The sequence below is a fragment of the Varanus komodoensis genome, unplaced genomic scaffold (assembly GCF_004798865.1).
Source record: "Varanus komodoensis strain SLA01 unplaced genomic scaffold, ASM479886v1 scaffold63, whole genome shotgun sequence".
Lineage (NCBI taxonomy): Eukaryota > Metazoa > Chordata > Lepidosauria > Squamata > Varanidae > Varanus > Varanus komodoensis.
In genome coordinates, this window is record NW_025336259.1 from 1,112,387 (window position 1) to 1,128,259 (window position 15,873).

Genomic DNA, 15,873 nt, shown 5'->3' on the forward strand with positions numbered 1-15,873 from the left:
ATAAATAAATAAATAAATAAATAAATAAATAAATAAATAAATAAATATACTGCCTGTGGATGTAGAATTGCAGTGGGAAAGCAAACAGAAGAAGGGTTCTTCACAATCCCCATACCACCGTTTCTCCATTCGCAGTCACATCCTCTCAAAGCTGCAGCTTTCTAGAAGCAGCTGACTATGTTTTCTTAACATCATTTATTTATTTATTTTTAACATTTCTATGCCGCGCCCATTGCCGAAGCCTCGGGGCGGCTCACAAAGAACAAATAATCAGGCATAGGATGATATTAAAAATTCAGAGTTTCTCGGCAAATATAAAACCATTAAATAAAAACCAGTTCACAATTAAAACATCGTTTAAATAAAAAGGTCTTGGCCTGGCGCCGAAAACCAAATAATGACGGCGCCAGGCGGACCTCTCTGGGGAGCGCATTCCATGTCTGTGTATTGTGTGGTACCATCCTGACTCTCACGTGTACTCATAAATTTATACAGCAGTTTCTGAAAGAATTCACAAAGTTTTATCCAATATTTATTTATTCATTTAAAATTTTGTATGCTGTCCGTTACTGTCGTCTCTGGACAGCTTACAACATTATTTCAGATTACAATAAAATAAGATAAATTAACTATCTGTTAATTAACTAAGTAATTTATTAATAAGATAAATTAATTAAAGCAAGTTAAATTCTTTTGTTCATTTCAATGACTCTAGCTGAACTGACATCAGATACAACCCAGTATTTATACATGTTGGGCAAGTTCATTTTGGGGTCATATATTCATTAATATGCATTTGAGTATTTAGCTGCCTTAATTACATTTTTATATTAGCGATGGGTTTGAAGATAGGTACAGGTAAAAGCTTGATTTTTCAGTCCACAAAAATCTAACTTTATGTGAACAGCAAATGCAAATGTGAGATTTGCCTACATTGTGGGTACAGATCAGTGAGATCACAAGAACGTTCATCCCTGTGTTGCGTAGCTTGCATTCCATCAGTGGAAGTTGTGGCCTTTCCAACACACTTCATTTCCAGGACCATCATGCAAGTGTATAGCATTTCGCTGCATGTGCCTGTGGAGAGAGAGGGGATATAAAAACTCAAGGAGATTATTTTCATTTAAGTTTTGCAAATAGGAGCCGAGGGAATGCCTGACAGTGACTCCTTTCTTGCTCTGCCAAACCTAATGTAAGCATGCAGTTTCTATTGCTTATATTCTAACTTTAGTCAGGCTATGTAGGGGATTGTAGATTCCCACCCTTAAAAGTCCTTGAGGGATGTAGTAATGCAAACTTTTCAGTGAAGTACTGAAGGCATCTTGTACCTGAAGTCATAACCTAGAAATACTGTCTCAATTTTAGGTTGTTGCCTCTCTTGCAGTATTTACATAAAATATTGGCAGCCTTTTCATTACAAAATGTCAGTAAAAAGCCAGAACCTCAAAGAGGAAAAGAAACAAAGATAACTGGATAGGTGTGAATGTGTTCACTTTCATACATGTATATGGAATGTATAAAAGTACTGCTTTCTACAGATTAAACCTAAACATTGGCAAAGGCAGACCAAATACCCACATACGTATCCATTCATGAGTGCATCTTTATACCACTTGGCAGTATATTGAAAGTGCTGTTAGGTCCTCAGTCCATTGCATTATAGGAGGTGATGTTTGACCTTCCGATGTTGTAGCCTTTTGGCTTACGGAAAGCGCTCATTCATTTGCACTGACCACACATTAATTTCCTGGAGGCAGGTAGATAAGTTAACATGCACAACAGTAAATATTAACGTCTGTGAGAAAGTTTGGGGAAATTCCTATAGCTATACCCATGGGTGGAGTGAAGCTTAGGGAAATATAACAAAAAGAAAAGCTGTCAAGATTTTCTTTACCTTGGGATGGGATGGAAGCACCCATATTTAATTTAAGGACCCTTAGCAACCGTAGCCTATTCTTTTACAATCGTTTATTTATTTGAAAATAAAATCTATTATTTTATTCATGTTTGTAAATACATTCTGTTAGTGAACATCTGTTTTTTGGTTCATTTTGAAAGGCAGTCTCTAGCAGTCCAAACGGGAGCTAGCTCAGTTCCATAAAGAAGGCCTCAGCCTTAAGTTTGCAAGAGCTGAGCAGAGCTGTCAAGGACTTGACATAAGGACCTAAGGAAAGCCGTGCTGGTTGAGAGCACCCATTCCAGCACTGCTTACAAGGCTGCCCACCAGATCCCTCAAACAGGATGGGTACAAGCCCAGGCCCCCCCGCAGCTGGCGTATGCAGGCACGCCGTCTCTGGTGATGGAGGTGGTGCGTAGCCAACAAGGCTGGTCGCCATGCATGGCCTCCTCCTCCTCCATCGCTTTCTCCAGTCCCCTCTTAAAACCAACCAAGTTTGGGGAGGGGGAGCACTCCGAGGTGAAAAATGGGAAAGCAAGGCCTTCACGTCTCTCGCCACAACAGCGTGTTATGGCAGTGATCATGTGACGCAGCCCAACCAGCTGCTCCTGGCAGGTCTCCGAATCCCCTGCGGCGCCACAGAACCAGATGCGTCCCAAGGATGGTGGTTGCCCCACCGCCATGGCCAGAGCCTGCAGCATTCTCTCCCCCACACTGCCGTTCTACCCTGATGCAATAACAACTCTAACAGATTTGCTTTTGTGTGTTTTTATTTAGTGTGTGGACCAGCTGACCAGGATCCAGGCGGAATTGCAAGAGACAGTAAAAGATTTAGCTAAGGGCAAGAAGAAGTACTTTGAAATGGAGCAGATGGCTCAGGCTGTCCGTGAAAAGGCCGATATTGAGGCCAAGTATGTTCCAGTATGTCTACAGTCTCTGCATGTAAATTGCTTTAAATAGCTTTACGTAACACACCTTGCTTGACCATGACAGGTGTAATCCAAGCTTGTAAACAAGCGCTCCCCTGGCCACCCACAGAATCATCTCCACCTCGCTTAGAAAAAACCTCTCTTTGTTTCTCCTTTGCTGTGTCAGACTTGTGCCCATGTTTTAAGGATAAGCTCCTTTCAAACAAGCAAAATGCATCATCTGTTCTAGGAATAAATTGATCTTAGAATAGGATTGGTAAATTGTGTTATTTTCTGTTATAGGTCCAAACTTAGTCTTTTTCAGTCGAGGATAAGCTTACAGAAAGCAAGTGTAAAGGTGAGTAAAAAAATAGGTTGTGCAATATAATTTTAACACTACTTTAAGTGTAGTTACAGATACCAAAAAAACTGCACTGAGTGCATTTTTCAGCTTTAAGTTATGACTGCCTCTTGGAACCCATTCAGGCACTCCATGGGAATTTGACATTCTTGCACGTTTCTCATCAGTGTGAAGAAGTGTGGCGATTTCTCTTACCTCTGCCCCAGTATCATTTTTTACCTCCTCCCAGAGGATGACATGCCCACAAAATGCCACATACTTCACACCTACTAAGTTCTGAGAATGAGTTCTGACAAAAACGGTTAGGTTTGTCCAGGCCTACCTGGTTTTATCACTTCCCTTTTCCCCCTTTGGTCATTTCCCCCCACTTCAAGTTACGCAGCCCGCGTGCCTCACAGAGCTGCCCCTGTGGAGCAGACGCCCACACGTGAGACGGCACGCGCCGAGAAGGCTTCTTTGAGAAAAGCAGATTGCGCAGAAGGTCTTTTAGCCCGGATTCCCACTGAAATGTGCGAGAGTAGAAGAGCACTGAATAACCCCACGCCTTAACTGAAAGTAGTTCAATGCGGTTCCCAGATGGGCCGCTTCAGGACCAGTGTGGTGTGGCAGGGAGGCTCTTCAGCCGAGAGCACGAGTGACCAATGCCCCACAGTGCCACACTCAGCTGGTGGCTGTCGATATGCCGTGGCCACAGCCTCATCCCTCTGTCAGCACTGTTGGAATAGCTGTGGTTGGCTGTGTCCGCCCATGCTAAGGAGACAAGGTATCTGAAGCACCTTGATTCTCTATCAGGTGCTTTATCGAATAAGTGCATACATACATAATTAGACAGCTATACTATTCCATAATACTGGAAGAAACATATGCCCCATTGGAAAGCTACACTGGATTGCCCATCCTTTTCCTAAAACATGGGTCCACAATGCGAAACTCTTGCATCTTAACCACTCCTCATCCTTTCTTTACCATCTGATTTTCTTTCATTGATACAGTTAAAAGCACGACGTTCCGAGTGCAATTCTAAAGCTACTCATGCGAGGAATGACTACCTTCTCACGTTAGCAGCTGCAAATGCACACCAAGAGCGCTACTATCAGACAGACTTAGTAAACATTATGAAGGTAATGGCTGTTTTAGTCGAATAACTGGTGTTTTCCCCACTGCTATAGATTATACAGTATAATCTTGATAATATAATAAAAATATTATTGCTTTACTCTGAGGGAATTATCTAAGTTCATTCCGTGTCTAAAGAGATTTCGGTGGATTTTAAAAGGTCTTCTGTTTAATTACAGTGTACTAAATACCATGACTTGGCATCTTTAACCCTTGAATATAGGAGAAACAGTAAGTTTAATGCACCAAACCACACTGAACTACATTCATGGAAGTTTGAATTGAGAAAGTTCAGTTTACAAGTAAGCCAGCAACACAGAACCAAGAACTATTGTCTAAAATGGATTTGCAGGTCGCAGGTTGTGCTGACTTCAGCTTTGCATGACGGCTGCATCAATAAACTACAGGGTATCTATTGCTTTTCCTCCAGAAGTTGGTGCACTACATTGGCAGAAATGGACTTAAGAACCCGAGTGCTGAGAATCCAGAAAACAAAAGCAGCCAAACAGCTCTTAGTCATGGTTTGGCCCATGGACATTTGGAAATTCAAATCATTATTTGAGTTCCGAGCCACTGGTTGGTGCACATCAGAGTTTGGGGTGTGTTTGAGCTGAGCCAGCATGAAACATGGCATGTAACAAAATGTTGAACTTCTGTACGTGGAATATTTTTTGGCCTGGCTCTAAGGGACCGTGCCACTAGTTAGTTTTGCTTGCCCAAAGAGTCTTTGGACTTAGGTTTGCCAGGCAATCTCACGGTGCACCCTGGCAAATCAGTTTTGCATCCAAGGGTCTGCATCACATAGAAAGAGAATTCCCCCTGGGCATGTGCGAGCTGCCAAGCACACCAAAAAGCATGCGATGAATAGTTTTGGATCCCGGTCTGACTTTTCTCATTTATCTTTAAAACAAAATGGCTTACATTTTGCTCTCGTTGCCCTGAATCATAAACTGGTTAGTGATTGGTTTAGATTAGTCTTTCTTAAATGGACCAGGCATTCTGCAAAGTCTGAAGGCTCTGTTACTTCCCACACGTCTTTAGAAAACTGAAAGACAACTCAGGCGGTGGAGGCCTGATCAAGAGAAGGAGAGATGCCGTACGGTGGTCTTTCATGAATTCTTGTTGAAGCATTGTTGCAAAAGTTTCTTGCTCGCGTAATCATTTTGGGTGTGAGCTGTTTTGGTTCCATTGAGGCGTAATGTTGCTCTGCGAACAGAACCCGTTCTTGACCAGCCAAATAACTCAATAGCACTTTGGCTGGCAACAGAAGCCCCCTCCCCCCAGCTTTTTCTGAAACAATTTTGTGAGAAAAATCTATAGCACACATGTGAGGAGCACAGTGAATGTCTTCCACTTTCTCTGCATCTCTTGCCAGTCTCCCTTCCTTCTCCAACTTCTTAATATAGACCATTTGTCTCGGTGGTTTCCTTCCTTCTTTTCATGCTCCTTGTGTAGTTTTGTGATAGGACCACATTCGCCAAATCCTTGCCTTCCTGTATCCCGTTAGATGATTTCGTATGACCATGAAGTCCTGGAAGATTCCCAGGATTTTCTCTTCATCACTGCTAAGATTCAGTGTCCAAGGTTTTGTGAAATGGTACATTATACTACGATTTTGACAATGTGAACAGAAAGGGTGTTTTGTGACATCATAAAGAATAACACATTGAAGACCACTGAAGATTTATAATGCCAATGTGGTGGTGTAGTGGTTAAGAGCATGGGACTGGGACTCAGAGGATCTGGGTTCGAGTCCCTGCTCAGCCATGGAGCCAACTGGGTGACTCTGGGCCAGTCAGACTCTCAGCCCAACCTACCTCACAGGGTTGTTGTTGCAGGGATAGGATGGAGGAGAAGAATGATGTAAGCTGCCTCGAGCCTTTGTAGGAAAAAGGCAGGCTATAACTCGAAAAATAAATAAATAAAATCTGAAGGCAGGTATTCACATGGCCGAGAGGACAGGAACAGAGGAAATCTGACATTTAGAGGAAAGTGAAATGCAAAAAAGAGCAAATAGTGACTGGGTTACCATAATCAGGGAAGGAAAAGAAGCAGTGATGTTTCTCCCTCTCTTTTCTTAATTACCCACTCTGGGTGCAGATTCCCATGTTGCCTGGACCTGCCAAGGGTGGGCAGGAGGGGTGGCTTTCAACCACCCCAGGACTCTAGAGCAAGCCATGGGTTTTGGGGTGGCTTGGAAGTCCCTCCCCGTCTTGCTGGGTTTGGCCAACAGGCCATCCCGCACCTGGCATGGATAGTTACGAGGCGAGAAGTGCAGGACAGAGGAGAGAAGCCGCAGTGGTTTCTTTCCTTTCCTTGGGCATGCCAATCCAACCCGTGTAAAAGCGAAATAGTTACTGCAATCGTGAGCAAAGTAGTTTTGTTGGTAGCACAAATGTTCTGGCATTGATAAACCAACCTAACAGATCTAATGGGAGTTTAAAAAAAATTGAACCAAGCTGCTGCGGGTAGAAATGAGATCGTTAATAAACTGAGATTATAGGGTTTTATCACATTTGTGTTCTGATCAGCATTGCTTATTAATGTTCCCAGCAATTATTTTACTGTTAAGTAATTGTTGCTGTTCAGCTTGCATTTCATTTCCATCTGCAATCACCCTTCTGCATTCCACCTGACCCGTGTGCTCCCTGTTTAGCCTGTCCATTCAGCGGTCCACCTCATACATCTGTGAATTTGAATTTAGTCCACAAAAGCTTATGCCATAATAAACGTTTCAAGACTCTTTTTGCTGCCAGAGTGCAGCACTGCTCCGGAAATTAATAATATGGAGTGGTATTTACATTTTTATCACTTAACCTGTTAGAAGCCAAATGATTTATCAACTAAATGCTTTAAGCGAGAGCCAAGTTAGGCAGAAATGCCGTGTGCTGTGGCAAAGCAGCATTTTTCTGAATGATTGCGACATTTCAACTGAAAAGTTGCTTTGTGCTTTTCCTACTAGCCAAGAACAGCTGTAGCAGCATTGTAAAACAATTGCACTTCTCAGCACAGGCATTTTAACGGGGCCTGTGCAGGAGCCATGAGTGACTCCAGAGGAGTTCTGCCTTGAGAGTGAAACCCGAGAACGGAGATGGGCAGGCTTCAAGCCCCAGACAGCTTTTCTGTGCGGTGTGCTTTTCAAAATGCTGCTTTAATTATTAATGCAATCTCAGAAGAGGATTCAGAAATCAATTTAATGTCACTTTCCTGGAGAACCTCCATGCCTCTTAAATAATTTAATTCCCTTGCCCCCACAAAAAGAAAGAAGGGAAGAATTCTAGCAGAATGCAGGTAGACATGGCCCCGCTTAGCAAGATGTGATTTAGTTCTGCTGTAGGCTTATTCCGAGTATAAACACACCGGACAAAAACAAAAATCGATTGAACTGTTTGGAACTTCCAGGTGGCTCTGAGCTGCAAAGCAGAACTCAGCTCACAAGCGTTGTTCTTACTTTTCTCAGTTCTGAAGCTACTGGGGCATAGTTGTATAAAATCAGTCTGAAATATTAAAACATCCTACCTTTTCAATAGAAAATTGACTAAAAGTAGACAACCATTCTTAATATTTGAGTCTTCAGAGAAGGTGTGTGTATTTTCTGTGAAAATATTCCACTCCTGAGTAAATACAATTGCAAATGTTTGCAAATAAAGTATTTCCAAAATGTTAGTGTTCCCATACATCGAAATTACTGGAAACATTGCAAGCTTGGGAGAGGGCCCCCAGGAGGGCCTGGTGCAGTTCCTGGTATGTCTGGCTGAAAAAACTCTCAGGCAGAAGAGCAGAGAATTTCCTCCATCTGGGGAAGCCGCTACCAGTCAGAGCAGACAGTTCCAGACTTGATTTCTTACCTAGTTATATAAAAATATTTATATGCCACCTGTATGTCTGCAACAGGGTCTCCCAAGCTAGTGTTCTTAAAATGTATTAGAATAACAACCAGAGTGAAGCAGAACTAGATATAAAACTTTCTGGAGAGTGAAACCAGCCTCAAATTAAAGCTCATTAAGAGCCACCCAGAGCAGCAACATTTCTACCACCCTTCTAAAACTGAGCAAGAACTGGGCCGATCGAACCTCTCTAGGGAGGGAATTTAACACTTTGGGTGCTGCCACCCAGAAGGCCCTGGCCTTGGTCTCCACCAAGGCAATTTAACTTGGTGGTGGGACATCAAACAACCTCTTAGGATGATCATAGGATGTGGGCAGCATCAAGGATGTTGTGGGAGAATGTTGCCTTTCAGATGTCCTGGTCCCGAACTGTTCAGAGTTTTGTGCAGACAGACCAGTGCTTGGAATTCGCCTGGAAACAAATTCGGAACCAGTGCAGTTAACCAGTGCCCCATTTGGGGAATGCGCTCCCCACAGAGGTCCGCCTGGCACCGTCGTTACTTGTTTTTTGGTGCCAGGCTAAGACCTTTTTAGTCAAACAATATTTTAATAATGTTTAATATTTATTGGTTTTAATTGTGCAGCCGGGGTGTTTCCGGATTTTAACTGTATTTGTACTATATTTATTTATTTGTGTGAGCCGTCCCGAGGCTATATAGCAAGGGGACGGCATACAGAAACTTCAAATAAATAAATAATAAATGTGGGGTTGTGTCTGTAAAGCATACGCTAGAAAGCGATCTGGCCGCAGCATTTTTACCGGCTGCAGCTTTTGAACGCTTCTCAAGGACAGCTCTGCATGGAGTGCATTGCCATCATCGCAGTAAAGAAGCAGCTGCAACATCCCTTCCTGTGGCCAGACCCATGGGATTGTCCAGAGGGCATGGCGGGTTTCAGTCCTCTGACATAACCTCAGCTATTTGGTAAGGCATGTCGTTGCCCTTCTGAGCTTACAGGGTCTCTCTCCTGCAGTCCTCGGCCTCAGTCATGGGTCATGCCCTGCCCTGTGGGAAAGAAAAAATGCTGGGCAACTCACACCAGGCACTTGGAGACGCAGGTGTGAGAGAGGCAGCCCATGGTTCTAGCCCTCTGCAAACATTTCTCTGAGCCATGGAAAGGTTGGTCATTTTGATGGGAGGACTAGCCCTGAGGGCCGAAGGGGGTGCTTTGCCTGGTTCTCCCCGCCTTTCCCCAATCTAAATTTGGCCTGCAAAGCTATTCTGTATAACCCTCTGGAGGGTGGTGGGGGAGGAGGAGGGTGTGGGCACTTCATGCCCTGTCTAGTTTTTTGCCCCAAGGTGCTGTCAAGAATGTTTCTGCTAAATTGAGTTATTTTTCTTAACATAATACCTCTTGGCCTTTTCCAGGTTTTGATTGTAATTATTTGATCCTAAGCCCCCAAAGACTCACTCTCCTGTCTGCATTTGGACAACGGCGGTTCTGCTTCCTGTTGCCCTGCCTCCATTCGGGATATTTTCCCCTGAGCGAGGATGCATGCTCTGTGGTTTTTTCCAGATGGAAGGGGCAGCTGCCTACCGATTGAGCAGCACATTTCCTTGATGCCTGGCTTGCTGTGCCAGGACCTGTCCGGTTACCAGAAGCATTGTTTGCTGCTGACTCGAGGCTCTTTGAGGAGATGCTGCTGTGGGCGCATCTGCCATTGCTGTGACCTTGCAGTTGGAGCAGCAGCGAGGACGGCCGTTTTCCTTGAAAGCGTGCTCTTTCAGTGCTTCCTGAAAACAGGAAGGATGGGGGAGGGCTGGATGAGTGCTGTGCCGTGCCTTATTGCCCAGCCGGGGGTGTTAGCTGGGAGAGACTCTGCGTGGTCGCTGTCTGGCACAGACACGAAGTCTATTGCCTTGTGCACAATCCGGAACATCTCAGCTTTCACTTCTGGAATCCAAGAGCCTTGTCCTCTGAAAACGAGCGGCTGGAGAAACTGTGCCTTGTTGTTGCTAAAGCCCGAGGCGAGAGGATCTTGGTGGACGGGGAGCGTTGGCCCTCTTTCTCGGCACCACTGCCAGCGCCTGGACCCGGCCCCCTCCCCTTTACAGACGCGTCGTCCTTTGGCAGTCGGGGCCATTTTTGTGGCCGGAGCACGTCCTGGTGCAGAAAATGGGGTGCTAGTCTTGGGAGTCCACGTGTCGGGAAGGGATACGTGTGTGTGTGGACTCAGCTGTTCTTCGTCGTGGGGCCCTTTTTGTTTGTTCTGGGAGGAAAGTCGAGAGTAGATGTGGGCAGCACTTTTGAGCAGGGGACACATGAACTCCTGTGGAATCCTTTGGGGGCACAGCAGTAGGTGTGGCTGGCGCTGTGCGAGGTGGGTGGGGCCAGGACCCCCCCCCCCAATTCACTCGCTCTTCCTCCCCCTCCTGTCAAGAGCAGGCTGCCCGCTTCGGCCTCCCTGGGAATCCTGATTTAGGATTTCTGGGCGAGGGAAAAATGCGCTAGCCTCTCACCCATCAGCCCAGCTTCTCAGTCTGCAGGCGGCAGCAGTTGGAGGAAGCGAGGTTTTATTTCATTTGTCTAATTTCTGTACTGCCCAGTAGCCAAAGTGCTGTTGACAGCAGCTCAGGACACAGAATACATAATAAAATGCAAATGCAACAGCAAAATGTAAATACAATGAAATGCAGCCTGAAATTCAGATTTTCAAAATGTAAAACAGTTTCAAAAAGCTAAAGTTATTTCAGCAAAAACTACTTTTTTTAAAGCTGCCATGTCCCATTATAATTATATGTCCATAAATGCCTGGGAACAGGGGCAGCCTTAGGCTGGCACTGCAAAGAGGATAGCGCTGTCACCAAGCCGGCTTGGTGGGGAGCTTGTGCCATCATCAGCCCCTTCTCGCTGCCACAGGAAGTAGTGATGGCCCCCAGTCTGGATGGAGATTGGACGGGGTCATGTGGGAGGAGGCTGCCCGTGCCTGCTAGCCTTGCTGGCCCTGGGCTTCCTCCTTTGGCACGCCTGCACACGCCAGTTGCTGGGGAGCTTGGGCAGGAGGAGGCCCTGCACCAGTCCTGCTGCAAGGATCCTGTGGGCAGCCGGTTTGCTGCACCTCGCCTCTGATTCAGCAGGGCTTTTCTTGTTTTCTTATGAATAGCAGGATCCCGAACACAATAAAGGCCAAGCGATATGGTAATAGTTGCACAAAAGCTTCGGTAATTTCCACTTGTCACAATTATTGGAGGTATTTGTTTTTAAAAAATCCCAGTCCAAGCTAAAACAATTCAGTGAAAGAATTCAGCATCCGCACACAGGTTTACAGGCTAAAAATGCACCACTCACAAGGAAAAAAAGAGGGAGTCTTTGAGCAGGGTGCTGGCGGAGTGGCCCCACTCCCCCCTCTGAGCTCCCTTCACACAGCCTGATGGCTGGAGGGGACACCTGGGGAGGCACAGCCTGCGGGGGGGGGGGGGCTGGGGGGGGATTGGATCTTCAGGGCTGGTAGAACGCCCCACCTCAGACTCTCATTTTCTTCAGCACAGACTGCTGGAAATAAGGCGTAATCAGTGTGGAATGGAACTTCACTAATATTTTTAGTATAGTTTACTTGGGCAACTCGTTTGGAAGGAGAGGGTGATGAGCAGTGTCTTCTATTTAAACTTTACAAAATAAAATAGTAGATTTTGTTTAGCAAAGCCATGAAATATCAAATCGGCTTTTGCACGCCAGCAGGAACTGTGGAGATCTTGTATGTGTTTTTTGTGGTGTATCAGCTGTGAGATTTTACAGAAAAGGTTTTGCATAAGAGAGAGCCTTTGGTAGGTGTCCAAAGTAAATACACTTATAAATTATATTTTCCTGGAAAACGCTTGCTTAGAATATTTTTCCAGCCTGTTTTGAAGCAGGGCCTGTAAATAAGAGCTGCCTTTAAAGTTTTAAAACCTACTAGAAATAACATTTCAGATGAATCTTTATAGTTAGTCATGCATGTAATCCCAGATTTACCGTTGTCCTTGGTAAATATACAGCTGGTCACATAAATCACATTTTGGGCAATACTTGTTTAGAAGAAAATGGCAAAAAGGAACTATTCTGGGCTAAGTATTATGGAACTGTTCAGAGATAATTTGGCACTTTTATTGGCAAATAAAATTCCCTTCAAATCTGGAGAAATCTATGATGGCACACTGAAAATAAAATATTGTGGTTTGAAGATATTGTGCAATGAAACATATTTTCCTCCATCCAGCAGTCATGTTAACTCTCTACTGGAGCAAAGGTTTCCAGCCCTTTCTACAGGCTTGTGGGCATCCATTTGTGGTGTTTCTTCTCACCCTTCAAGTATTGAAATGTTGAAATGCCATAGCAATCAAACAGCATTTCTCAGATATGCAGAATTTGCTCTCTTCCTCCCCTGATCTACGCTGCTTTCTTGATTTAAGAAAATCAAAAGGGTTCCCTCGACTCATTGGGATACGCTTTTTTCCCATCCATCCAATAACTTGCAGAATTTTTCATCCTCCCCTGATTGGGCTCTTGCTTACCTCTTGGCCAGGAACTTTCCATTTATCAACATACACAAATGTCTCCTATGGAGAAAGACACCCTCTAGTACAGGGGCAGGCAAGTCCCATCAGCTTAAACCAGTGTAGCTAATGAAGAAGGATGATAGGAGTTGCAATCTAACAACTTCTGAGCACCACATGTTCCGCATCACAACTGTAATAGACATTTTGTGTGATGTAGCCTACCATTTGGGAGGCGAAACATTTGGTATCTTTCAAATCCCTCCTCAAAGTGCACCCGATCAGGTAACCTTTCCCTGGCCTGTATTAAAGTTAGCAGTGCTGTTCCGTTTTACTGTTCCTGTACTGCTTTGTATTATTGCTATTGTAATTGTGTTGTATTGTTTTGTTTTTCAACTTGCATTTTAAATGTGGCTTGAAGTGTGATTTTAATAGGTATACGGAAGTTCAAGACTGTGGCTTCCTTTATTGGTTCAGTCTATTTATTTATTTTTCGATTTATATCCTGCCTTTTCCCTACAAAGGGCTCAAGGCAGCTTACCTCATTCTCCTCCTCCATCTTCTCCCCACAACAACAACCCTGTGGGGTGGGTTGGGCTGAGAGCCTGTGACTGGCCCAAAGTCACCCAGTGGGCTCCATGGCCGAGCGGGGACTCGAACCCAGATCCTCTGAGTCCCAGTCCTGCGCGCTTAACCACCACACCACACTGGCTCTCAGTCTATCTCCCATTTGGTCTTCCCTTTTATCTCCTGCCTCCGACTCTCCCTAACACGCCTTCTCCAGCGAGTCTTGCCTTCTCATGATGCAACCAAAGTATGACAGCCTCAGGTTTATCATTTTTGCTTCCAAAGAAAATCCGGCTTGATTTGACCTGCCGGTCCAGGGTATTCGCGAAGCTCTCCTCTAGCAGCATATTTTGAAGGTATCAGTTTTCTTTCTGTCGGCTTTCTTCACTGTCCAGCTTTCACACGCATAGATTGTGACTGGGAATACAATAGTTTGGGTGATAGTGACCATGGTCTCCAGTAAAACATCCTCATATTTGATTTTTTTCTGGTTCCTTCATTGCTGCCTTTCCAAGTGTCAGTCTTTGTATTTCTTGGCCGCAGCATCTCTTGAATTGATGAGTGAGCCAAGGTATGTGAAAACTTTCACAGTTTCAATTTCTTTATTATGTACAGTAAAGTTCTGTAATTCTTCTGTGGACATGATCTTTGTTTTCTTAATATTCAGCTGAAGTCCTGCTTTCACTTTTATCAGGAGTTGCTTCAAGTGGCTGCTGCTTTCTGCCTGTTATCAGGTATCATCTGCATATCTTAAATTAGTGATGCTTCTTCTTCCGATTTCACTCCTTCCCCCGATTCTGATCCACCTTTCCTTATGATATGTTCTGCATGCAGGTGGAGCAAATAGATAAAATACATCTTTCTCTGACACCTTTGCCTATGGGAAACCGTTCTGTTTCTCTGTATTCTGCCCTAACTGTAGCTTCTTGGCCAGGATACGGATTAATTGAGTGCTAAGCCACCCACTTCTTTAAGGACTCTCCATTGCTGCTCATCAATGGCTTTGCTGTAGTCTATACAGCATAGACTGATCTTTTTCTGAAATTCTTTGGTGTGCTACAGTAGCCAATATGGTCTCTAGTGCCTCTTCCATTTCAGACTCCAGCCTGGATGTCCAGCATTTCTCGCTCCATTTAAGGTAGTCTTTATCACGCCATTTTGTGCATTACTTTGCTTGTGTGGGAGATTTAATGCAATGGTCCTGCGGTTGCTGAAGTCTTGCGCATCTCCTTTCTTGAGGACTGGAGTAGATATTGAATGTTTCCACTCTGTGAGCCATTGTTTTGTATTCTGTATTTGTTGACATAGGATTTGGACCAATTCTTTTTCTGCAGCTTGGAATAGTTCTGTTGGTATCCTGTCTACTCCATGTGCTTTATTCTTTGCAAGTGCTCTCAGAGTAGCTTTCATTTTGCTTTCTAATATTGCAAGTTTTTCTTCATAGGATTCCACTTCAGAGAATTCTGGCATGCTTCCGTCTCTCCTGTATAGTTCTCTACATCCTTTCCGCCTTCTCTTAATTTTCTCCTGGTCAGATAGTGTGTTCCCTTGTTTGTCTTTTAGCATTCCTAATCTTGGTTTGAATTTCCCTTTGATTCTTCAAATCTTCTGGAAGTGGTCTCTTGTTTTTTCCCCCCTTTTGTAGCTTCTTCTGTTTCTTTGCACTGATCAACGTAATAGTTCTTTTTGTTTCTTCCTGACAGTCACTGAGAAGTTTCATTTGGGATTCGGTTTCTGTCACCTTTTGCTTGTCCCTCTCACCTGTCCTTTGTGATCGTGAGTGTTCCTTCTGTATCCATATTTTATTTCTTGTTACTACAGGAATGGTCTTTCGCCATTCTTCCCAGATAATGTCTCCGCTTTCAGTCCACAGTTCTCCTGGCTCAAGGTCAATTAAGTTGAGCAATGCAGATCTGTTCTCTACGTAGACTTAAAATTCTTCAGGGATGTTACATTATATTTTGGCACTATGTGTCTGTTGGTGAGTTTTTTTTTAGTTTAACTCTGGGTTTTGAAATTTAGAGCTGAAAGTCACTACCATATGGAAATAGGGCAAATAAATAAATATTCTAGACAGGGAATGCTTAACAATTAGTAGTCCCAGCTTAGTCGGGCAGGTTCCGCGTTGTTCCTAAACACTGGAGGTCTCTACAGGGTTTCTTGACTGTACAGTCTATTTTCCCAGATGGTGCAAATACTTAAGAAGAGCCATTCTTGGTAGCCTCAGTAGGTAGATTATCTTTCCTTGGAGACTGATCTGCTTTGGAAGCCTTTGTGTGCCCAGGGATGGTGTCATTTGCATGTTTTCTAGTGATGGTGGTTACTTTTATACGCTTTGGAGTGCATTGAGTCAGGCTATATGCATCAGAGCGGAATAAAATTAAACTGTTAAGGAAACCAAATTTAAATAGGAAGAAATGGCAAGGCACTTTTGTATATGAGTGTGAATAGATCTGTGTTTGAAAGGAGGAACTCCTTCGTATTGTAGGAAGAGCAAAGGCTGCAACATCTCGTATAAGCTTGTTGCTGCAGCCCCAGGTGCCCTGGAAGTCAGGGATATCCATCTGTCTTGCCATGTCTTGTTCCAGATTTCTACGTGACTTCCTTGCAGAATGGCATCCTGAAAGATCTGCGGCCTTTAATAAAAGGAAGGAGCCCTGGGATC

The 15,873-nt window shown here is 44.2% G+C and overlaps 1 protein-coding gene across 3 annotated transcripts in view; it reads left to right on the forward strand.

Moving 5' to 3' along the window:
* FCHSD2 (FCH and double SH3 domains 2) overlaps positions 1–15,873 on the forward strand; it is a 160,597-nt gene that overhangs the window by 88,651 nt on the left and 56,073 nt on the right. For all 3 annotated transcript variants that reach the window (XM_044450190.1, XM_044450188.1, XM_044450189.1), the window contains exons 6-8: positions 2,675–2,808; positions 3,109–3,163; positions 4,159–4,287. In XM_044450190.1, the coding sequence (XP_044306125.1) occupies positions 2,675–2,808; positions 3,109–3,163; positions 4,159–4,287 (318 nt within the window). The remainder of the gene's footprint in view (positions 1–2,674; positions 2,809–3,108; positions 3,164–4,158; positions 4,288–15,873) is intronic.